The sequence below is a fragment of the Podarcis tiliguerta genome, assembly GCF_965153285.1.
Source record: "Podarcis tiliguerta genome assembly, chromosome: 1".
Lineage (NCBI taxonomy): Eukaryota > Metazoa > Chordata > Lepidosauria > Squamata > Lacertidae > Podarcis > Podarcis tiliguerta.
Window position 1 is genome coordinate 87,609,928 of NC_139534.1, and position 25,075 is coordinate 87,635,002.

Sequence of the window (25,075 nt, forward strand, 5' to 3'; positions counted from 1 at the left end):
TATTTTCCCCAGTACTCAGTATTCCCCTGTCTGTAATTTTGTCTCCCTTCTCCTCAGGATTTAGTTTAAAGCTCTCCTGATCAGGTTCACAATACTCATAGCAAACATTTTCTTGCCAAGAGTCTCATGAACCTAAACCCTCCACTTAGAGTTGCAGCTTTAGTTGAGTCCAACTTTATAGAGGTTCCCTTCGCCAAATATTCAGTATCTCTTGTAGAGGTATACAGACATGAATGGTGAGTTTCACACACCCGTCCCGCATTATGGCCAAGTCTTTGCTGAGATAACTGTGTGAGGGATGCAATGCCACCATAGCTGATACGTGTTGATATTCAGATGTCTCAAGCATTTTCCCAGTCTTTTAAAAATGAGGTGGAAGAGGCGTAGCTGAGTACTAGAGCACCTGCTTCGCATACAGAAGCTTTTATGTCCTTGTTTCTGGAAAGGACCGGTCTGAAACTCTGAAAAGCTGCTGCTATAAAACCAGTTTGACCTGATGGTTTGACTTGATTTCATTCACTTTCATATGTGCTGTATAATCTGAGGAGGCTAACCTGTGGTCCTCTCAGATGTTGCTGGACTCTGAACTCCTATCAGTCCCAGCCATAATGACCAGTGGTCTGGGATGGTGAATTTTATGTAATTAAGCTAGGAACAGATAACCTTTGGCCAAAGAATTTTTGACTTTTAAAACCTAAGTATGCTTGCATACTGTAAATAGTGTTGGACTAAGTCACACAGAGCTCAGTGGGACTTATTGTCATATTGGTGTGTGTAAGGATGTAGTCATTGCAGAGTCGTTCGATAGCTTGGCCTGTGTGTTGATTTTGGTGGGATGCATATGAGAGAATGGCTGTCACACGATTTAAAATATATCTTAGCTGATTGAATTGCATGAACTTGTTTAAGTGATGCTATAGCCCTAATGAGGACTTATCTTAAATGGGGACAGAGGAAGGTAGATACAGAGTAGGGGCCACTGAAGGAGGATTCTGTAGCATCACAGTGGCTAAATTTATATAAAGGTATGTAAAGGTTTGATAGTACACAGTACCACAGGACTTCTGCATGACAAGGGATTTTCCCAGATCCTTATTGCTCCTGTATCAATAAAGCTCAATTCTGGTTGTAGGGAAGTGTTTGTGTATTTTGAAATCGTATTGGTTCTTCCACCTTAGGATTTCCAGCTGGAGGCTGCTGATGTATACATTAAAGTGGCCAGACAGCTGGTGAAGCAGCAGAAGTACAGTGAGATCAGGCAGCTCCTTAAGTGCATCAAGGAATCTGGTGCTGAAGATAAAACTGATGGGGACAACGTCCTCTTAAACTGTCTGGACGAGTCTGATTCTATTCCTGCTGAGGTAATCTTGTTCTTTTCCTGGAAAGAAAAGGCACAACCTTATTTTGTTTACATTCTGCAAATAAGTATTGTGTGCTTGGAATGCAGGTAGCAACTTTTAGTAATCTCCAAGACTGAATTATTCTCATTTTGCTAGTCATGCTTTCATGAGGGGCTTCTTATGAGGAGCTTCTTTCAAGCTGGCTGAGACCCTTTCCTCTCATAATCCGGGAAGTTTATCACCACCTGGCCCAACCAATCGCCTTTCTCCTTCTAGTTGTTATCACTTAAGGAGGGCAAGTGTGGAGCAAACACATGGTGGGCCCCATCTCTCAAAGCACCATGTCTATATCCATAGATTGCAACAAACTGAAATCCATCCATGCAAAAGTGGCTAGCTGTCTCTTTGGCATCGTCCTGTAGATCCCTGTAATTCTTAATGTGTCATCAAATTTGGAATAGATACAAGGGATGTTTAACAATGAAGTATCATGTCAACAACTGGTTTTTTTTCTTTGTGGGTTACAGGATCTGGACGATCTGATCAAGGATATGGACAGCGATGAAAACAAGGTAAGTGAAGAATAGGATACATTGATCCTGGAGAAGACCCAACTTTTGTAGTCTTTCCTGCTTCTTCCATTATCTTGTGCTCTCTAGATTTAGCAGCAAGTATCAGAAGATTCAGTGATACTTGCAAGGATGTGGCCTCAAAAGAATAAAAGAAAGCTGCTTTGAAAGGGTTATATAGTCTGGCTATATAACCCTTTATATAACTCATGAGCTGTTGAAGATTAGGCTCCTCATCTAGCTGTCCCGTCAATGGAAAAAACCTTGTCAAAAGACCTGGAGGGTCCCCTGCAGAATCTGGAGCATAATTATTTAGCCTGCACTTTTGTTTTTCGTGGCAAACTTTTGCAGAGGCTGCAGACAGCTGAGACCGTCAATGAATCCTTTGTGTGCCCTGAGCTGCTCATTATTCCAGAATTTGATTCTTTCTCTCCTGTTAGTGAACACATCCATTGTAGTGTTTCTAATGCTGGTAAATTCTCTTTGCAAAAGGCTGCTGCTCTCAGAGAAAGCCACAACTAAAATACTTGCTTTTCACGAATGAAACAGCATAGCTTTGTGCTATTTTTCAAATAGGGCTTCTCCAATAGTGGATATTGAAACCCAAACTCTCTTAAATGAGCTTCATTCTTTTTATGCAATGGAAAAAATGGTAGGTTGAATGGCTGGTGGGGAATTTGGGCCCTCCAGACGGTGTAGGGATGTAATTCCATCAGCCAAAAGCAGTATAGGCAACCAGGAGAGCCTCAGATTCCCCACCCTTTGTTAAATAAACAACAAGGAAAGATGTATAGTATCCTTGAGACTAAAGCAATATCCATTCTGATCACTTGCTTGTCAATTCTAAAAGCTCCAGACAGAAATTGAATTTGTCCTAGCCAACTTCCCAGGCTGATCAGTATTGAGATTTATTTTAAGATTTGGTAATTAATGCATTCCAGTTCCTGATCAACAGAGCAGCCATGACAGCTGTTCCAATACTTGGAATCGTCCCAACCTTGCTGGATATTGTCATTCTAGGGACCCAGCAAATGCTTTTTGGCTCTGATTCAAAAGTTCCCACATTTCCACTCACATAAGGTTTGTGGAGGTTTGTCACCCTTAGAGAAAGGTTGTGGCTCAATGGCAGAGCATATGCTTTGCATTCAAAAGGTCCAATCCTCACCATCTTCACGTAGGGCTCTCCTGTCTGAAACCTTGGAGAGCTGCTGCTAGGCAGTGTTAAGGACACTGAATTAGGTGGATCAGTGGTCTGACTCTTCTCTATATTCCGTGTGTTTTTACCGATTCCCACGTCCAGCTGCAATCCTTTCCATCACATCCCATGCTTTTCTGGAGGATTCCCCCAGCCCTCAAGCAGGTTGGCAAGGGAGAGGGTGGAAGTGTATGGGGCTATGCCAGGAAGCTGGTGAGAGAGCCCCACCCTGTTAAGTAGAAATCCACTTGCAGAAGGAAGAATCCCACCCTTTTCTCTCTCCGTTTCAGATCCAAGCATATCTGAAATGCCACAAGCTACGTTCCGCTTACCTGGTCTCAGTGAGACAAGAAAACGCTCGCGCTGTGCAGTTGGTCCTGCATGTACGGCAGTTGGCTGAGGATAGTGGGGAAGATGTGGTGCAAGCCATCTGCAGCCAGTGGCTTTCAGTGCACCACACCAAACCAAGAAGCTGGCTCACTCAGGGCTCCAAGAAGTGACTTCCAGCAAGCGTATCATTGTTGGTGGTTTGCTTTTTTATAAAGGGAAGGCTCTGCATTGTGTTGGTCAGATAAGCTTAGTCTATGTATGGCGGCGGGTTGGAAAGGAGCTGCTCTGATGCCTCTTCCGAAAAGGAAAAGACTGCTGACTAAAAGTGCCAATCATGTCCTGATGACAACCAACTATCTCTACCTCAGGGTGTTCTCTCTCTTTCTCCCCTCCCCCCACCGCCCGGCACAACCTAAAAATGTTAATGTTTCAGTCTTTCATCAACCATATTCTCCTGTGCTGCTATCAGTACATGTATCCGCTGGGCATTGTTTTATTAATTTAAAACCCACATCGGTTAAATCCAGTTTGGAACTTATCCTGTGATTCTGCTAAAGCAAAACTGTATCACAGGCAAATCTGTATAAAGAGATAGTAATGTGGGTTTTGAATTTTGGAATATGTAGCAGATACATCTCTAGGATTTGCTTTTGTACAGGTATGTGCTGTTTCTCCTATAGGTATTGGAACGCAATGGGAAATTCTTATGAGGAGGAAGCTTCCTTTCCTGTTTCGAGAAACACACAAGTTTGCTGAGATGCACTTTGTCCTGCTGCTAATTGACAGATACTAGGATAGCCTAATTCCTGGAGCAAACTTTACTTGTACCACTGGTCAGTTGTAAGATCCTTAAACTGGTTTGATATGTGAAATTTGGAAACAAGTTCCAATTGTTAAAGCTGCCATCTGTGGACTTAGCAAAGCTTTTTACGACATGTGCATAGCGTGAAAATTATTGTACAAAATTGTCCTCTCTGTTGTAGAAAATACACCTTCAGCGGGTGGTTGATTTAATTATATTTTCTCACAAGTCATAACTTTAATGATCTATTCATTGACCAAAACCAACTTTGCAGAACAGTAGACATTTAGATGGAGTGAAATAACTATTGTGTGTATATGTGAACTAACTGGAGCAGAGTGCAGAGTGGCAGCTTAGGCCAAGCAATTATAGGGGTGAGATAGTTGTGCAAGCTTGGAATCTGTTTGCCACAAATCTTTCAATAAAGTTGCCTCTGTAGCAGCAACTTTAAGCAGCTGCTGTTAGCCAGAAGCACTCAATGAAAGCTACAATGTCTTGCTGTAAGTATGAGTAGTAATGGAGCTGTGCATAATTCTGCACATTGCCATGTGATGCAATCAACCTATAAAGTTAAATAGTAAATAGAATCCAGAGAGGAAGTTGCCCCCACAGCCACTTAGACCGTGGCCTAGACCCTTCGGGAGTCTGGACTGATTCTAAATGTAATGCCCAGTACCTGGTTTTTGTCATCCCATTCACTAATTACCTGTCTATCCTGCTGTCTTTCCAGTTACCACAATTGGAAGCATAATTTGCAGTGGGCTTTAAAATTCCTATTAAATCTAAGGCAGGGCATCCAGCTAAAACCCTTCAACTCAGTTGATGGGGCCTATCCGTTTCTGTGAAAAGGGAACCTAATTGATTACAAGGGGGTGTGGGAATTGAATTGTAGGTGATGTCGCTGCACTAAAGTGATGGTAAGTTAACTGCTTTGCCGTGATGCACAATCAGTCCATAAGCATACTTATTTGTTTACACCTTAAAACACTCGGGTTTTTAAGGTTAATATCGTCCTTTCCTGCTAACTTTAACGTTAACATGGTTGACCTTTATTTATGGGCCTTAGCATTACATCATAGCCACAAATGCTAGGAACAATTAGCTCATGGGATTTGGTGTCCAGAAATAGCTTGCAGCTTAAGTTATATACATTCAGCTTTCAAGTTCTTCCACCTCCTCAGTCTTGAAGATTATCCTATTAGGAATTTAAGGCTTACAAAAGCTGCTTTTCTGTCTGTCAGAACTGAATTTCTACTGGGCTTCAGAAGAACGTGATGTGACTCTATGTGGTATTGATCAGTTTTCTCATGGGAAGCATTTTTTTTGGGGGGGGGGGAACACTTAATTCCTATATACAGTATTTTAAGTTGCTATACACCTCTCATTCCCTTGCCTGTCTCTTACATACGTCTTCACAGGAGAAACAATAGACCCTGCTATGGTGAAGATTCTAGACTAATTCTGTGTTCCCTTTTGCACTGTACTCTATGCACTTTACATTGTTTGCAACTCAAAATTCCTTAGTGGCTCACTCTAAGGTGTGTTTTTTGCACCAGCAAAACCTGTCCTATAAATTGCCCTGCCTCATAAATACTGGTGTTGATGAGATGAACAAATGTTGACCCTTGATGAGAGATGAACTTCTGTCCATAATGAACAGGAATAAAGCATATTTTGTCAATTTATTTCATTTAGTTTAACTTTGACATACGTTGGGATTTTGTATTAAATTACATTAAATTAAAATCAGAGATCAATGTTTAAAAGCAAAGACAGAGCAGTGCAAGTTTGAATGTTTAATTTAGTCAGTGTATTGAGAAATGTCCAGTGCTGAATGCCAAACTGAAACTTCCAGCCAAAGAAAATGGACTTTACTTAAACTATGTTAAAGTCCCCTCGATGCAAGCAGAACTTTTTTTTCCTGTAGCCAACTTGAGGTCACAGCACCAAACATTTATGCAGAATCTGACTCCTTGTAAAAGTTATCTGTCCAACAACTAAATACTCAAGAGGCATGCTGCTGGACTTACTTCTCATTTTCCCTCAGAAAATTAAGAATACCATGCCCACCCCATGGCTCTATTGTTCTGACAAAGGGCTGTTGGATACTAACAAAGCACTTACGTTATACAAAATAATGGTATGATGAATTTACAGCTAAGCTCCCTACTGTAATACCAAGATATCTGCCAGGGCACCCACCAAGCTCTTTTTAACCCAGAGAGAATTAAAGTTATTTCATGCTTTCCCCCATGCTGTCTGTTTAGCCCCCCCACCACCACCACTTTGATTGGTTCATTCTTCTTTTCAGGGTCCACTAGCCATTCTCCCCACAGACAACATTCAATTAAATAGTTCTAATTATACACTAGCAGCCCGAAGTTGTGTTGACACCAAGGAGAGAGAAATGTCTGTACCCGAGTACAAGAGGCAATTTGGTCATGGGGCAGGAAATCAAGACAGATTTTCAAGAACTGATTTAAGAAGAGAGGCTGGCCTTCTTTGCATTGGTGGGAATTGGCTGGTTGACTAGAAAATGGGAGGCTTAAAGCAAGAGTTTTGGAGCTCAGAATACACACACCTTGTACCTACTGATTTGAGCAAGCAACTCTTTATCTTCATCTCAGCAGCTTGCTTTATGTGGAGTGTTTTATGGCTAGCAGCCATTTTGTGATATCCTCACAACTCAAGTTCAAAAGTGTAATTGGACCCCAAATCTACAAGGAAGTTAAACCTATGTGTTTAAACTCAACTTGCCCTGAACTGAACTGGCCTCAACTAGCTATCATATAATGCTTCCAGAAACAATATTTCATTTGCAGGTCTAAACCTCTCAATGCACCCCATTCTGATCACATTTTATGTTCCAGAGGCCAGCAAAAATCTGACTTCTTGTAAAAGATAAAGAAAGTAGCAGTACAAGCAAGTATCTACTGTAGCAGGATTGACAGATCTCAGTTAACCTCCATCAGGAACCTAAATGTAATAGTGATTAATTTATCAAACAAATCAACAATGAGGAGTGAGAGACTAGGTACAATGCACACTTGCATTTTGGCAACTGCTCCTTCCATATTTATGTATCAAACCAAGAGGAGGACGGCTGTTCTCATGTTGGAAACCAGAGCATGCTGATAGCTATGTTGTGCATATGAAAGCCTTGAACGGCTCTCTTTATAATAAACAAAATTCAAAACATGGGTATCAAATGACCGTGTAGGAGCTGCATCCTTCAGCTCTGACAGTGTTTGCCTTTTCCAAGAAATAACTCACTAGGCATGTACAACTCTAGGGAAAGATCACCCCTCGTTCAGTCCCAATGGATGCCCAGTAGTTCACAGCTGACGTCCCACAGCTTCTTCGCTGTTTCTTCATTGCGTCCTTGAGGAGATACATATGCTGGTTTGCAGTCACTGTCACATAAAGGAAAGTTTCTATTAGGAATTCAGGATAGCATAATTGAAAGGTGGTGTTAGCAAATATGAAAAAACACAAAAGCATCAGGTTAGAACCCTTCTCATCTCCCTAGGTGCGGAGTGATTTTATGAGGAGTGGGAACAAAACAGTCAGCTCCCACCTACAGTCTGAATTGGAGCAGTTTAGGGAAGCAGGTATGTGAAAATACATGCGCAAGTCTCCATCGCTTGAGTCTTCTTATCTGCTGGCACAAGTTTATAGCAGTCTGCACTTTCCCTAAATGCAGCCTCTACTTCCTGCAAACGTAACAGTTGGTGTAGCTGCTATGTATTCAGCTCAGTGGTATCTTAGCATCTCCATGCTGCATTAGAACCTACCTCTACCTTTTGAAGATCTGAGACATCACACACCTTAATACCCAATACTATGATGGAATTTCTCAGCTAGCCTGATTTAACAAGCATGAAGCAAATGCCTTTGGGCTACATATCCCCAGCTACATTAAGAACCCAGGGCAGGGAGGGCTTGTACACATAGCTCCCAAATATGGATCGCTACCAGCATCTTTCCCAACCTGCAGCCTTCCAAATGATAGTAGGCTACAACTCCCAGCATCCCTGACCATTCGCTATGCTAACTGGGGCTGGTGGAAACTGGGAGTCTTAACACCAACTCAAGAGCACCAGGTTGGGCAAAGCTGGGTTAAGCACAGATGTAGTGCAGAACACATGGTCAACAATGGCTCTGAGATCACCATTCATTTAGGCAAGGGTGCCAGTTTTGGACGTCCAGCCCTTCCCAAGAGAAAGTTGGTGCTGCCCATATGATACTGCTAACTGCTAGCAGTCTACTATCATGCACACAGCTAGATTGGGGCCCTCCCTTCTCTACAAGAGATGTAGGCATTAGAAAAACCCATCCCTGGTAGGTAATTTTTTGCATTTTCTGTGGCTCAAAAGGAGTCCAGCTTGTTCTGGTTGCAATCTGACTCATTCTGTTGACATTGTTCTCCCAAGCCTTGTGCCGTTGCTTAGCCCTGAAGACATCCTTGAGATCTGGATTAAACCATTTTTCCCCTACTCTGCAACCCAATGCCAATTCTTCCACAGCCTCAACTCACCTGAAATACTTCCCACTCACTGATTCCAGCTCCTCTGCCACTGCACAATACACACTGGTTTGGGCTCCTTCCACCGGTGTCTTCAAGAAGAAAGACGACCTTTTCCATACAATATCTAATATAGTTGAATGGCGGGATAATTCAGAAGAGACTGTTCCAGGATGCAGGACATTTACAGTGACGCCAGTGCCTACAAGGGAGGAATCATGCGTGCTTTAGAAAAGCATTTTGGAAGAAGGCACATAAGATTAGTTTGCACCTGGAAATGAAAACACAAGTATTTCTCATGTGTCTATATAAAAAGGTACTTTTAACGGTACTGATATGACACACAATCTATTGCCACTGGCTGTTGCTTGCTCCTGAAAACAAACAAGCACACATACACACATACACACACACACACACACACACACACACACACACACCAGGTACAACCCTAAGGTATACTTCCTTGGAACTATTTAGTGGGTAGAGCCTTTGCCAAAAAAGTCCCTGGTGCCAAAATGTGCTGCTGTCTTTTTGAAGGTGCAGTTCAATCCCATCAATCATTGACTGGGATTAAGTCCAATGTGTTCCATATGACTGCAATCCAACAACAACAATAACAATAATAATTTATTATTTATACCCCGCCCATCTGGCTGGGTTTCCCCAGCCACTCTGGGCAGCTTCCAACAAAACACTAAAATACAATAACCTATTAAACATTAAAAGCTTCCCTAAACAGGGCTGCCTTTAGATGTCTTCTAAAAGTAGTTTGGTAGTTATTTTTCTCTTTGACATCTGGTGGGAGGGCGTTCCACAGGACGGGCGCCACTACCAAGAAGGCCCTCTGCCTGGTTCCCTGTGACTTGGCTTCTCGCAGCGAGGGGAACTGCCAGAAGGCCCTCGGTGCTGGACCTCAGAATGATGGAGGTGGAGACGCTCCTTCAGGTATACTGGACCGAGGCTGTTTAGGGCTTTAAAGATCAGCACCAACACTTTGAATTGTGCTCAGAAACATACTGGGAGCTATGAGAGCTCTGGGTGGCCAAGCCAGGAAGCACACAGCATCAGCTTCTGATAAAACCATCAACAGCCAGACAGAGATGTTGGGCAGCTTCTCCCCCACCTTCCTGGGGCTGTTGAAGACCTGTGTGCTCTGAAGGCAGGCAGAAGTGAGAGAACTCAGGCTAGGGAGCAGACGTAACATCAGCTCCCAGTTGGCCTTGGAGGGCTCTGTCACCTTGAATTTTATACTGTGCATTTGTTCTAGTGTTTTAAAGTTATAAACCACCTTGGCAGAAAGGCACCATGCAACTCGCACAAAGAAACAAGTACATAAATAAAACTCAAGTGTACTTAGGACTGCAATTATAGAGCACCTATAGATTGCTGCAGTATGTCTTCCCTTTGATTTCAGCTCACAATCTGCACTGTCTGTCCAGATCCTTGAACAAATATTTAGGAAAACTGAGACATCGTCTGCAAAGGTCGCTCTTTTAAACCTCCCTCCTCCCCAAAACAATCCCAGTTTCCCACCATACAAAGTCACACTAAGCTCTTTTTAAGATGAGATTCTGAACAAGAGGCCGCTACATGCTTCCAGCTCACCTTGCAGTCGTCTGGCCAACTCCCGGGTAAAGAGAATATTGGCCAGTTTGCTATGACAGTATGCCAGGCCCCGATTGTAGCACTTCTCGCCCTGGAGGTCATGGAAGCGAATCCTCCCACCATGATGAGCCAGTGAGGATACATTGACTATGCGTGCGGGTGCAGACTGCTTCAGGCGGTCTATCAACAGGAATGTTAAAAGGAAGTGCCCTGGAAGAGAAATGGCAAAGGAAGCTTTGGATGCAATTCTACCCAGGATGCAGCAAAAACTCTTTTTAATGTTACAGGAATGTCGCTCGGTATGACAAACAGGACACAAAGCCAAATGAAGTAAAAATCCCCAAAGACGGAGATTCCTCCAGAGAAGTTCTGTGGGTGGCAATACCAGGTCCCCAAAGTTATTTAGGACTGGGGATGTAACAGTGTAACCAAAATGCTCAAGGTGATGGGAGTATGAAATCAGGGACAAAGTATTTTAGTAATTATAACAGGCAATTTCAGCTCCCATCACACATACAATGGGGTAAAGGTATGTTCAAGTCATGACAAAGAGGTAAAATTTCTAGATACCCTAAATGGGTGTGTGTCCTGGAACAGTTGGTGATGGAACCAACCAGAGGGAAATCAAACCTTAACTTAATCTTTAGTAGTGCCTGGGACCTGGCGAGATATGACAGTACTCTTAGCCAACTAGCAACATTCCAAAACATTATTAATGTAAAAAGGGCAAACCCATTCACCCAACCCACACCTCAGGACCTTACCCAGGTGGTTGACTCCTAGATGCATCTCAAAGCCATCGGCTGTCTTGGAGTACGGGCACAGCATAACCCCTGCATTGTTAATGAGGATATGGAGTTCTTTCTCCTCTACAAGAAAGCACATGCAGGGCACACTATGAAATAGGGAAACCAAGATAAAACCCTAGTGACAGCACAACAGGTTCTGCCTCATTTGCAGTTTCTCCCATGATTCATGAGTCTTGCAGACTGCCTCAGAGCATGGGTCTACAGGTACGAGGACAGGTTGTGCAATAACTTTGAATGGTGGCCTGATGCAATATAGTAAGTTTTATTTCCAGTCACAGGCAAAGTGAATTTCTGATTACCTCAAACCTAACAGTCTTGTTTTACAGTGTCAGATGTCATGGTAACACTGAAATCCTATACATTTTTACCTGGGTGTTAGGTCCCATTAAACTCAACATAACTTGCATAGGATTGTGCTGTTGGAATCCAAGTCTCTGAACAACCAGAGAAATGTTTCTATGCTGGGCTCATGTATCATACACAGTGAAGCAAAATATTTGAAGAAAAGCAAGTGATTTCAAATAAGGGTTGAAACAGTTAGTAGAGCGTGAGAATCTTAATCTCGGTTTGATAAGTCAGAGCTGCCAATAAACCACAAAACCAGGTTTGGACATAATACAATTATGGCTTTGCTCTAGTTAGTACAGCAGCAGGAGGACCAGGGAAGGAGCAAAGGGCTCACATTTTTTATTCCATGCTTGTTCATTCTTGCCAAGCCATACTTTGGCTTAGCATTACATGCAAACACGACCAAGGAGTCTCAAACGTACCTTTGAGGAAATTCTCAGCAAATTCTCGAATCGACTTGGTGTCTGCCAAGTCCAGTTTCTTTGCCGTAACCTGCTGATTCCCTGTCGTGGTCCGGATTTCAAAGGCTGCTGTTTCTGCCTTTGCCATATCTCTGCAGGCAAGGATGACTTTGGCACCTGCAAAAAGGAAAAGCAGGGAATTAATGAACAACACAAAGGGGTACAGAAGGTAGAAACTATGTGGCTCAAAGAGCTTCCAGGTAAATGACTCAAGTCCCATCCTTAGAATTGCAACAGATTTTCAATATTATGTTGAACAGGACCAGCAATAAAATGATGTCATTTGTTCAGATCTCTAGCCAGTCAGTCGCACCTCTGAGGGTGGGTGTTGTACTTTATGTGTGTTTAATGGTTTTCAGTGTTGTTTTATAGGGTTACTTACTTGCTTTTTAATAGTTATATTTATTGTATGTTCTTTGTCATATCTATTCAAATCTATGCTGTGAGTCGCCTTGAGAAAGGCAGAATATAAGGGAATAAGAAGGCTTCGGACCAACTTGTTCCAAAACAAACTATTAATTTACAGCTTTAGTAGGGTGAAGGAAACAGTTTTTGTGCAAACTATTTTAAGGAGGGGAGCCTTGTTTTACAATGGGGGGCGGGGTTACCTATAAGAGCAAATAAAAATAAACAGCCATACCTATTCTAGCGTCCCCCCTCACAAAGCCAATACTTTGCCATTCGTAACCTCAGTTCAGTTTCTGGGTGGTCCCCCTTAACTTTTTAACATCTAGTCAATCAGAGGAAGAGCTAATTCCTGGTTATGTTTCTATTTCTCCTTTACTGCCAAATCTGAAGGCCAAACCTTTGGGACTCCTGTACAGAACAGCCTCTAAAACCAAACAGGAACCATTTTACTAAACTAAACTAAGCACAAAATGGCTGTTAAGTCTCATTCCTTCCCACACTGGATCTCAGCTAAATACTGGTTGTGCTTCATGGAAAAGGGATAAAATATTTTCTATCAAGGAAAGCTACAATATATACATACTCTCAAGTGTTGTGTCTCAAGGATAGAAGGGCACATTTCACCTCAAGGGCTAGGGAAGGGCATGGGGAAGAGTCCCGAGGGCCAGTTATAAAGCCTTGGAATGCTGTGTTTGTAGGAGTGTAAATATCCAGAGTGTGGGGTCAGGTGGGATTACTATGAGGAAATATAAAATATGCATCAAGCCATTGTGTCCACGATGAATGCATTGTGTTGACTGGGTTTGATACATTGACAATAATTTCTGATCAAATCCCACAACCCTCTGCATCTCTAGCCATTTCCTCTACTGCCCATTTCTCTTGCTTGACAAGTCATGTACACACTTAGGCAGGTGTCCTGGGTCATCAAAGACAGTGGGCAGTTTCTTTGATGTAGCTTTTTCTGATATGTTAATCTTAGGATGTTAATTTTGGGGCCAGGAAGCAAATCTCACCTGAAGGTGATAATGATCGCTGTCCTCCTGGCCATCCTTCTTATCATGTATATTGCTTGTTTATCACCTCCGGGGTTGCCAAATGCACTCCTTTGTAGTTCTGTTCTTTATTTACCCCAGAAGTGCATGCTTTATTAGTTTTGGTAGTTTAACTTTGTCCCCATGTGGGGTTTGTTGTAATGCTCAGAAGAAATCTGATTGGTTCTTACGAACACTCTGTACAAAGTTCTTTTGTGAATAAAACGACCTGGGCCAGAGAGTGGATGGAGAGATTATTATACACACCCTTCCCAGGGTCTTGCTGGTTCAAGCCTCTGTGTGTATTCTTATTAATCAGAGTTCAATCCTTCCTTTACTTTGGGAACGCCTCATGTGTTCGTCTCCCAGTGCTTCCCACATCACACCAGCAAACATGAGAACAAGGTGTTCTGGCCAAATTAAATCTTCAGCACAGATAGGGCTCAAGGCTGCAAGCCTAATTGCACTCACCAGGTAGTAAGCCCCACTGAATTTAATACATGGTTAGGATTGCCCTTTTTATTATCCCTCCTGCATGCCTTGTGAAAGGCTTGTCACAGGAGAAAACTGCTGGTGGGTGGGGATAAGTAACTTGCCTCTTCCTGCAAGGTCTCGGGCAGTTTCCTTCCCAATGCCGGTGTTGGCCCCTGTGATCACAACAACCTTTCCATTGAGCTTCGCGGCAGACTTGCACACTCCTCCTGCAATAAACTTCCTACAAAAATAAGGACACACCAGTCAATCACAGATTCAATGAATGTGGCAAACTGCTACTTTATTTTACATGTTAAATATGCACAGTCAAGTCTATGCTATGAAAATGACTCTGAGAAAAGTTCACCTCCATAATTCTAAAACAACAACAACAACAAAAAGGTGAAGCAAGACCACAACCTTTATATCTCAAGTAGAAAGGCCCAGAAGTAGAAAGAAGATAATTGCTTACTAGACAGCTCTGCAGGTGCCTATTGGAATAACAGACCCTTCCCTCATATGCAGTGTTTGCAGGGCAGCGGCTGAAGAAGGAGCCAAAAGGGGTTTCTTGTGTGTGGGATTCTTGTGGCTGATTAGCTGCTTTCCCTGGTCAAAGGTCAGAGGGGGCAGGGTTTCTGTTGAGGCAGGTGATTAGCTGTGGGAGGAGCTTATCAGTGTTTGCAGGGCAGCGGCTGAAGAAGGAGCCAAAAGGGGTTTCTTGTGTGTGGGATTCTTGTGGCTGATTAGCTGCTTTCCCTGGTCAAAGGTCAGAGGGGGCAGGGTTTCTGTTGAGGCAGGTGATTAGCTGTGGGAGGAGCTTATCAGTGTTTGCAGGGCAGCGGCTGAAGAAGGAGCCAAAAGGGGTTTCTTGTGTGTGGGATTCTTGTGGCTGATTAGCTGCTTTCCCTGGTCAAAGGTCAGAGGGGGCAGGGTTTCTGTTGAGGCAGGTGATTAGCTGTGGGAGGAGCTTATCAGTGTTTGCAGGGCAGCGGCGCGCGCCTATCGGCGCGCGCAGTTTGAACCATCTTTTAGATTTAGGGAAGCTAGTCTCAAGCCCAACGACACATTCTCAAGATGGAGGGGGAGGGAACAGCTGCAGTCGCCTGCGGTTCCTGCGCAATGTTTGCCATCTTGCCAAAGGTTGCAGGCAGCTTTACGTGCAGCAATTGCATGTTGATTGCCCTCCTAAAAGACAAAGTCCAGCAACTGGAGGAACGTGTAGCTACGCTCCAAAGAATTAGAGAGCTGGAGCTCTTCTTGGAAGCAACAGAGCACACCGTCTCCACCAAGGAGGAGACAGGGGACTCCCCTGAGAAGGAGGCTAGTTCACCAACACAGGAGCCCGATATGTGGAGAAACGTGACTCAAAGAAGTAGGAGGCCCAGGGTTCGCTCTGATTGTCTAGAAATACACAATCGCTTTGAGGTCCTCTCCCCTAGCATGGAAGACGAAGAGCAGACTCCATTTGAGGATCTCTCCCTCATTACAGTCGATCACGTATATGAAGATGAGCAGCAAAGTCAGTCCTCAGGGAATGTGCAGGCGACCTTGGAATGGACCGCTCACGGAAGAACCCTGACCAAACCTAAGAGAAGGCGTATAGTGGTCATAGGGGATTCCCTACTGAGGGGAACAGAAGCAGTGATCTGTGGGCCTGACAAGATGTCTCGGGAAGTGTGCTGTCTCCCCGGGGCTAAGATCCAAGATGTAACTGAACGACTGCAAGGAATCATAAAACCCACTGACAAATACCCCTTCCTCTTGGTTCATGTGGGAACCAATGACACTGCAAGCAATAGCCTCCAGAAGATCAAAAGAGACTACGAGGCTCTGGGCAGGAAATTGAAGCAATTAAATGCACAAATCGTCATCTCATCTGTCCTCCCAGTTGAACGACGTGGCCCAGGGAGAGAGAGGAAAATAGTGGAAGTAAACAGCTGGCTTCGCAAATGGTGTAAACAGGAACGGTTTGGATTCTTAGATCACGGACTGCAGTTTCTTGAGGATGGACTTCTGGCAAGCGATGGGCTGCACCTCACAACGGTTGGGAGGAATGTTTTTGCCAAAAAACTAAGAAACCTCATCAGGAGGGCTTTAAACTGACTAATGTGGGGGAGGGAGACAGTGCTCCTGAAGGTAGGAGTCTATTAATTGATGAAGATGATCATCCAAATGTCATAGACCAAATGGAGCAAACAGCAAGCAGACCTAGTGGTGGGAGGAAAAAATCCTTAAATAAGAGACACGGGGGAATGACTAATGGACTTCAATGTCTGTACACTAATGCACAAAGCATGGGAAATAAACAAGATGAGCTTGAGCTCTTGGTACAGCAAACTAAATATGACATAATAGGCATCACTGAAACCTGGTGGGATAAGTCCCACGATTGGAATGTAAAAATGGAGGGATACAATCTATTTCAGAGAAACAGACCAGACAAGAAAGGAGGAGGAGTGGCGTTATATGTCAGGGATGTGTATACCTGTGAAGAGATCCAAGATTTAGAACCTCAAAGCCAAAGTGAGAGCATTTGGGTCAAAATTAAGGGAGAGAAGAATAATAGTGACCTCATTGTGGGAGTTTACTATAGATCCCCAAGCCAAACGGAGGACATAGATGATGCCTTCCTGGAACAGATGGCCAAGCATGCAAAAGGAAGGGAGATAGTAGTAATGGGGGACTTCAATTACCCAGATATTTGTTGGATGTCAAACTCAGCCAAGAGCATAAGGTCAAACAGATTCCTCAATGGCCTTGCAGACAACTTCATTGTCCAGAAAGTGGGAGAAGCAACAAGAGGAACAGCCATTTTAGATCTGGTCCTAACCAATGTCGATGACCTGGTTAGTGGGGTAGAAGTGGAAGGATCATTAGGCGCAAGTGATCATGCTCTTCTGAAGTTTACTATACAACGGAAAGGAGCAGCCAAGCATACTAGGACTCAATTTCTTGACTTTAAGAAAGCCGACTTCATAAAACTTAGGGAAGTGCTGGGTGAGATCCCATGGACAGTAATACTAAAAGGAAAGGGAGTTCATGATGGCTGGGAGTTTGTTAAGAGGGAGATAGTAAAAGCACAACTTCAGGCAATACCAATGAGACGGAAACATGGAAGGTGCCTAAAGAAGCCAGGGTGGCTATCTAAAGAACTTTTAACTGAGTTAAGATTAAAAAAGGATGTGTACAAAAAATGGAAAAGGGGGGAAACCACCAAAGAGGAATTCAAACAAATAGCCAGCACATGTAGACACAAAGTCAGAAAAGCTAAAGCACAGAATGAACTCAGGCTTGCTAGAGAGGTTAAAAGCAACAAAAAAGGCTTCTATGGGTATGTTCGTAGCAAAAGGAAGAACAAAGAAACAGTGGGGTCACTCAGAGGAGAAGATGGTGAAATGCAAACAGGGGACACAGAAAGGGCTGAACTCCTCAATGCCTTCTTTGCCTCAGTCTTCTCCGATAAAGAAAACAATGCCCGACCTGAAGAATTTGGAGGAAATGATTCAGCAGAGGAAACACAGCCCAGAATAACTAAGGAGATAGTACAAGAATACTTGGCTAGTTTAGATGTATTCAAGTCTCCAGGGCCGGATGAACTGCATCCAAGAGTATTAAAAGAACTGGCAGATGTGATCTCAGAACCACTGGCAGTCATCTTTGAGAATTCCTGGAGAACAGGCGAAGTCCCGGCAGACTGGAGGAGGGCAAATGTTGTCCCTATTTTCAAAAAGGGGAAAAGAGAGGACCCAAATAATTACCGCCCAGTCAGTCTAACATCAATACCAGGGAAGATTCTGGAGCAGATCATTAAGCAAACAATCTGTGAGCACCTAGAAAGGAATGCTGTGATCACCAATAGTCAGCATGGATTTCTGAAAAATAAGTCATGTCAGACTAACCTGATCTCATTTTTTGACAGAATTACAAGCCTGGTAGATGAAGGGAACGCAGTGGATGTAGTCTACCTTGATTTCAGCAAGGCATTTGACAAGGTGCCCCATGATATTCTTGTAAAGAAGCTGGTAAAATGCGGTCTTGACTATGCTACCACTCAGTGGATTTGTAACTGGCTGACTGACCGGACCCAAAGGGTGCTCATCAATGGTTCCTCTTCATCCTGGAGAAGAGTGACTAGTGGGGTGCCACAGGGTTCTGTCTTGGGCCCGGTCTTATTCAACATCTTTATCAACGACTTGGATGATGGACTCAAGGGCATCCTGATCAAATTTGCAGATGACACCAAACTGGGAGGGGTGGCTAACACCCCAGAAGACAGGATCACACTTCAAAAAGACCTTGACAGATTAGAGAACTGGGCCAAAACAAACAAGATGAATTTTAACAGGGAGAAATGTAAAGTATTGCACTTGGGCAAAAAAAATGAGAGGCACAAATACAAGATGGGTGACACCTGGCTTGAGAGCAGTACATGTGAAAAGGATCTAGGAGTCTTGGTTGACCACAAACTTAACATGAGCCAACAGTGTGACGCGGCAGCTAAAAAAGCCAATGCAATTCTGGGCTGCATCAATAGGAGTATAGCATCTAGATCAAGGGAAGTTATAGTGCCACTGTATTCTGCTCTGGTCAGACCTCACCTGGAGTACTGTGTCCAGTTCTGGGCACCACAGTTCAAGAAGGACACTGACAAACTAGAACGTGTACAGAGGAGGGCAACCAAAATGGTCAAAGGCCTGGAAACAATGCCTTATGAGGATCGGCTAAGGGAGCTGGGCATGTTTAGCCTGGAGAAGAGGAGGTTAAGGGGTGATATGATAGCCATGTTCAAATATATAAAAGGATGTCACATAGAGGAGGGAGAAAGGTTGTTTTCTGCTGCTCCAGAGAAGCGGACACGGAGCAATGGATACAAATTACAAGAAAGAAGATTCCACCTAAACATTAGGAAGAACTTCCTGACAGTAAGAGCTGTTCGACAGTGGAATTTGCTGCCAAGGAGTGTGGTGGAGTCTCCTTCTTTGGAGGTCTTTAAGCAGAGGCTTGACAACCATATGTCAGGAGTGCTCTGATGGTGTTTCCTGCTTGGCAGGGGGTTGGACTCGATGACCCTTGTGGTCTCTTCCAACTCTATGATTCTATGATTCTATGATTCTATGATTCTATGCAGACGTAAAGAAAACACTCTTCACAATTTCTCTCCAGATTTGCTTTGAATGGCCCGTTTTCTAATCAGACTTTTCTGATTGCACCTACAGGCCACACTTTAACTGTTGATGACGGGGAGAGGGACTGTCGCTTATTTTTCTAACTTGTGTGTGACCAATATACATTAGCAATCCTAAACACACACACACATACACAGCCACATGGAAGTCACTTCTCTGGGACACAATCCCACCCCATCAGGAGCCATGTACCGTATTTTTCGCTCTATAACACACACCTGACCATAACACGCACATAGTTTTTAGAGGAGGAACACAAGAAAAAAATATTCTAAACGAAACAGTGGATGTATGATTTTTGTGGTTCATGCTGTGGCCACAGACATGTGATCTGACGGTGAGTTGGGGTAGCCCAATGCAAAAATCCTGAGGATCCATGTGGATCCATGCTTTGTAACCACATTTTTGCGCCATTGCGGCCCCATGAAACAGTGGGTGCGTGTGTTTTTTGGTGCAGGCTGTAGCCATGGACATGCTATGTGATCTGATGGTGAATTTGGGGTGACCCAGTGCACAAATTCTGAGGACCCATGTGGATCCGTGCTTTGTAACCACGTTTTAAGTGGGGAGGGAAGGAAAAGCACTCAAGGGACAAGGAGCACGCGTGGGGTATGTGGAGAAGGATGCTGCTAATAATGCAGGAGAGGCTCCTCTCCAGCTTTGCTCCTTTAGAACAAGCAGGCTCTGCTTCTCTCCCTCCTCCCCGGCAAGGAAACCACAATAGTAACCACTCTGAGACAAATCAAGAAAAATTGTGACCAACACTCTCCCCCAACAAGCGCAGTGAGATCAAAACACAGAGAGAGAGAGAGAACTGGCCCTAAAGTCGCAGGGCGCTGGGGGAGTGAACGGGAAACAAGAGGAGAACGATCCCTCTCACACACACAGACACACAGAGTGTCAATTCTAAAGTCGCAGGGGCGCTTGGAGAGTGAAGGGGAAGCAGGAGGAGGAGAATGATAGCTCAAGCACACACACACACAGCCCCTACAGTGGCTAATCCAAAATCGGACAGCAAAAAACTGCAGGCAGGGACAGAGAACAGGGGTTGTTTTAAAGCAGCCAACTCCCGCTCTGCTTCTCTCCCTCCTCCCCGGCTCCGCTAGCTGACAGGAGCCGCTTACACCCGCTTTGCTGTTTCAAAGCGAGCCACGGACTGCTCACGACTGCAGCAGATTCCCCCACCATCTGTAGGCATTCGCTCCATAACACGCACAGACATTTCCCCTTACTTTCTAGGAGGAAAAATCTGCGTGTTATGGAGCGAAATTTACGGTAAGCATATCACAGCCACCTTGAGAAGGTATCAGTTGGGTGGAAAGACCCACTTCATCAGCCTCGCTTAGACAGTTGTAATATTCCACTTAGAGATGTGAGATCACTAGGATAGTGTGAGGGGGGAGAGGTCTGCCATCTTGCTTTTGTGTGGCATTATTACCTCCATCCCCTCTTGGCATTACTGAAAAATTGCCCCTTTGTCTCTACACAATTAATTGGATCCTGTTCCTCACAGTGGTTGTGTGGGGCTTCCATTACTTGCTTCCTATAATTGTTTAATTACAAAATAGTGCTATTTCACACTAAAGGGGGGGGGGATGAAATTAATTTAAAAGCTAATAGGACCCCTGCCCCCACCACCCAAAACATACACATACTGGGAACAGAAACCAAATAATTATGGGGCAATTAGTAATGCCAGCCTATACTGAACTGGAGTTATTCAAGGAAGAAGCCACAAGGAGAAATTTTCTTAACAAAAACTGCTGGGGAGCATCTGGTGAATAAGGCTTCTTTTTATAACATCTACTCAGAAAACTCAGCCAATGGGATGGGAACTAATATAGCATCATATTCAGTGTTGCATGGAACCAATACGGCCCAACCAATACCTGGTAGGTTTTGTTCTTCGTTGTTTATAAAGAGATTTTTAATCTTCACAGTTATCACATTGAAGCCAGAATTGGTTCTACAAGTTTATACCAATTATTGCCTCACGATTCTTGACTGAAGCTGAATCCTAACAAGACAGAGATGCTGTGGGTTGGTGGTTCTAGTGCCTTGTAAGAAACCAGTTCTGAACTGGGTCACACTCCCCATGAGCTTAGGAGTACTCTTTGTGTTGTTTTTTTAATAAAAATTTATTAAATATTTTATACTTATAAAAGAAAAACAGAAAAAGAAGAACAATACACAAATTCAAGAAACAATACATCAACAAAAAATAAAGAAAAGAAAAAATACAGTACAACAATGCAACATAAAAAAAAATACAAAAACACAAATCCAAAATTTTTGTATCCAGATCTTTCATTAGCTTATTTCCTCGACTTCCTCGCACCTCCCTTTTTTGTATTCTGGTTCAAATTATCTGGTTCAGCAAATCCTTTCCCTCTTCTTCAATTTAGTCTGTAATTTATCATAACATAATTTAACTTTCAATTTCCCAATTTAGCACATTAACACTTAATGTTCATATAATTCTTAATAACCCTTCTGCTAAAACCATATAACTTCATTCCAATATACTTCTAACATTCATGAGCTTAGGAGTACTCTTTGATCCAGATGTTACCACTGGAGGCCCAAGTAGCATCAACGGCACAGAGCACCTATTTCCAACTTCAGGTGGTTTGCCAGCTATGGCCGTGCCTGAACAGTGACATCCCGGCCACAGTAATCCATGCTCAGGTAGCCTCCAGCTTAGATTGTATTTTACATCAGTTGCAACTGCCAGAGAACAGAGTGTTTGGATAAAGCTGCTTGGAATCATATAACACTGGTTCTGAAGAGTTTGTTCTGGCTGCCTATATGCTACTGTGCAAATCCAATGTTTTAGTACTTATGTACAGAGCCCTGAAATTATGACTCAGTTATCTGAAGGAGCACCTCTTGGTATTCTTCTGCCCAGCAGTTAAGATCTGCTGGGTGAGTCCTTCTAGCTGTTCAGTCACTGAGTAATTGCCAAGGTGCTTTGGCTTTCACAGTGGAAGTCCAGATTTTCTATTTCTAAAACGCATTTCTATATCACCATAACATAAAATATCACACAGATGTGGAATGTTCTTCCCTGGTGCAACACAGTTCACCTTTCAGCATGAGCTGAAAACCCATTTCTCCGCCGCCCCCCCCATTGGCTCCCCTGATCAAAGAAAACCTTATTATCAGCTACCAGAAAGCTATGTCCTTGTTTTCTTACAGTGTTAGAACATTCACACACACACTATGCAAACATAACAGACAACTAATTGAAAGGTAATTTAAGTTGGTTTTAGAACATTCTCGGGTAATGTTTGATGTTTTATTGTTTTTAATATTCTGTTGGGAACCACCCAGAGTTGCTGGGGCAACCCAGTCAGATGGGCAACATAGAAATAAAAAAATTATTATTACTATTATAAGGTAGAATTAGTATTAGCAGTGTTTTTCCAGTTTTATTCGGTTTTTATCCCTTGAGTTCTTAGACCCTCCCCCACATGGTTCTTTAAACCTTTAAAATTTATTGTAAAAACTTTCTAACAAACGATTGTGGGAATCTTACACAGTGGGTAGGAACAGTTACCCAAGGAAAATACAAAGACAGGATCATTTTATTCCAAGACCTTTGACAGCCTCCTAATCAGTTAACTGGTTCAGGGAATTATATAAAGTAGTGCACGAAGACACCCTGTCTCTTTCATTTGTACTTTAGGATGTGACTAGGAATCCTCTCCACAATACATTTTAAAATTACAGCAGTTTTTCCTGCCAGTAAACTTCAGAGGTGGGAAGATCTGCATTCACTTAATTTCCACCTGTCCCTTATCTGCTGAACTTTAACCTTAGTTAGAACATGGTAGCCCTGTTTCCACCTTCCCACCCTGCTTCTTGAATTTCATAAAATCAAGTTATTTGCTGCAGTTGTGTCCCATCCCAAGCCGGAAAAAGCATATTTAAAGGCTAGGATAAAGGAAAACCAGAGAAATAAAAAAATAAACTGAATAGCCAACAGGGGAATGAAAAGACAGGGGTTTATGACAAAAGCATTTAAGAAATGAATGGATTAGGTGAAAAACAGACAAATTTCGAAAAAGTAGGGGGAAACAGCCAAAACAGTAAGTGAAGGAAGAAACAGGTGTTAAGACAGAAATATTTAACAGCTAAACCGGTGTCAAAAGGAGATTTTTAGTTTTGAAATCTGCCATATAACCTCATCGCGTCGAAGCTCGTTTAGCACAAGGAAGTTGTTGCAGGAGCTGAAAAGGCTGCAAGTCTAAGCCCACCAATCACAGACCTGAACATAGGAGCAACCACAAATACCAGGAGGGGGACAGACGCGAACAGCGCCAGCACGGACCCCACGAAGCCGAGCATCTCTCGCAGCAAGAACCTCCCAGCGACGCGCGAAGCTGCACAGGAGCAGCCGGAAAGGAGAAGCGTGAGCGCAGAGTGCTGGGATTGGTGGGAGGGAGAGAGAGAGATAGGGCGTGGGGGGCAGAGAGGGGGCGGGGCGAGAACCCATTCATTGGTGCGCCGTAGAGATAGGAAAGAAATAGAACGACACTCAATCTAAGCTTCTGGTAAGCGCCCAAACACGCCGTTGGCCATTTTTCACCCGTCGTGTCGCTGAAGCTACGTTTTAAAGGCACTTCTGCGGTAAAAACTCCGTGTGTTTTGCATTGGAAGCCGACTTGGTAGTCTTTGCTATTTGAAAGCATTTCTTCTCAGTGCTTGGTGCCACCTAGTGCCGGATTTACGTATAAACTAAACAAGCTATAGTTTAAGGGGGGGGGGGGGGAGGATTAAAGGGGAAAAAACTGGATATACATTTCCAAAATATAAGATAAAAAAAAAAACCTACGTACAGCAACAGTGTTTTGTGTTGTGTAGACTCCTATGGTGTAAGTAATCAGGCCTGATAGCCTGATCCCTAAAATATCACTGGTTTGCTCATTTCTATATATAGGGTGCCTACATTCTGCATGGACTGGTTGCATGGCAACATGTGCAAATGGTTTAGATACCTATTAGGTCCATAAATTACCATATAGCATATAAAGTAAAGGTAAAGGGACCCCTGACCATTAGGTCCAGTTGTGACCAAATGGAGTTGTGGCGCTCATCTCGCTTTATTGGCTGAGGGAGCCAGCGTACAGTTTCTGGGTCATGTGGCCAGCATGACTAAGCTGCTTCTGGCAAACCAGAGCAGCGCACGGAAACGCTGTTTACCTTCCTGCCAGAGTGGTATCTATTTATCTACTTGCACTTTTTGGGGTGCTTTCGAACTGCTAGGTTGGCAAGAGCAGGGACCCACAGCGCCACCCGTGTAAATTACCATATAGCATATATTCAACACAAAAAACAGTGACAATTTGTAGTTGACAAAGGACAGCCGGACATATAAAGGTCCCAATACCTTCAGTACCTGACTCCGTTGGTTGCCTTTTGCAGTAAAAGGTAACGTGGCTCTCCCCAACCCGCTCCCCACTCTGAAAAGTGCACCGGAAAGTGAAGAGTTAAGTATTGGAGTGGAAGTTCCATCAGTCTTCAAGGGAAGCCATAGACAGAAGAAAAGTGAAGACCGGCCTTTCCGTTGTCTGACAATGAGGCATCTTCGTTGTGGCATTGCGTTCCATTGGCTTCCCTTGCAGCTGCTTTTACTCTTAGAAAAGCATTGGATGAGCAAAGAAAAACCCGTAAACTGAGCAGTGTGTGAGAGGATACATTTGCTAAATCTCCAAGCACTGGGTGAAAGAGGTTATTATTATTTTTGCTCTCACAAATGCAGCTTGTATCCCGCCTTTCCCAAACTGCATTTCCCCGAGTGCATGGGATTAACAGTTTCCAACTGTATTCCTAGACATTATACTGGAATTATAGATTACTTGTGTTTCCTCATTCATTTCCAGCATCTTATTTATTGTAATCGCATCCACATCATGTTAGGGTTTCCATATTTTGAAGAGCAAAAAAAGAGGACACTATGGAGACTCTCATTTTAAATACCCCT

At 43.4% G+C, this 25,075-nt stretch overlaps 2 protein-coding genes across 11 annotated transcripts in view; one reads left to right on the forward strand and one right to left on the reverse strand.

Moving 5' to 3' along the window:
• The window catches only part of ZFYVE26 (zinc finger FYVE-type containing 26), a 44,982-nt gene extending 39,061 nt beyond the window's left edge, over positions 1-5,921 (forward strand). For all 5 annotated transcript variants that reach the window (XM_083456191.1, XM_083456193.1, XM_083456195.1 and 2 more), the window contains 3 exons: positions 1,179-1,361; positions 1,868-1,912; positions 3,395-5,921. In XM_083456191.1, coding sequence (XP_083312317.1) covers positions 1,179-1,361; positions 1,868-1,912; positions 3,395-3,604 — 438 coding nt within the window. In that variant the 3' untranslated portion in view covers positions 3,605-5,921. The remainder of the gene's footprint in view (positions 1-1,178; positions 1,362-1,867; positions 1,913-3,394) is intronic.
• On the reverse strand, positions 5,900-25,075 carry LOC310685521 (retinol dehydrogenase 12-like). 6 transcript variants are annotated; one of them, XM_083457829.1, is made up of 8 exons: positions 21,633-23,239; positions 20,979-21,189; positions 14,026-14,144; positions 11,949-12,104; positions 11,134-11,238; positions 10,370-10,579; positions 8,774-8,963; positions 5,900-7,649 (listed from the first exon to the last, which is right to left on the reverse strand). In XM_083457829.1, the coding sequence occupies exons 4-8, from the start codon at positions 12,073-12,075 to the stop codon at positions 7,547-7,549; spliced, it is 735 nt and encodes a 244-aa protein (XP_083313955.1). In that variant the 5' UTR covers positions 12,076-12,104; positions 14,026-14,144; positions 20,979-21,189; positions 21,633-23,239; the 3' UTR covers positions 5,900-7,546. The 6 variants fall into 6 exon arrangements, with proteins under 6 accessions (XP_083313955.1, XP_083313951.1, XP_083313956.1 ...); XM_083457825.1 differs by lacking the exons at positions 20,979-21,189; positions 21,633-23,239 and adding an exon at positions 24,491-25,075; XM_083457830.1 differs by lacking the exons at positions 20,979-21,189; positions 21,633-23,239 and adding an exon at positions 24,482-24,551.

Excerpts from the sequence above, each read along its gene's own strand:
- LOC310685521 (XM_083457825.1), bottom strand. The coding sequence starts at position 24,606 with ATGGAACTTCCACTCCAATACTTAACTCTTCACTTTCCGGTGCACTTT. Across the intron at positions 14,145-24,490 it reads AAGGCAACCAACGGAGTCAG|GAAGTTTATTGCAGGAGGAG; the intron begins GTACTGAAGGTA and ends TTATTTTTGTAG. Across the intron at positions 11,239-11,948 it reads TGCTGAGAATTTCCTCAAAG|AGGAGAAAGAACTCCATATC; the intron begins GTACGTTTGAGA and ends GCTTTCTTGTAG.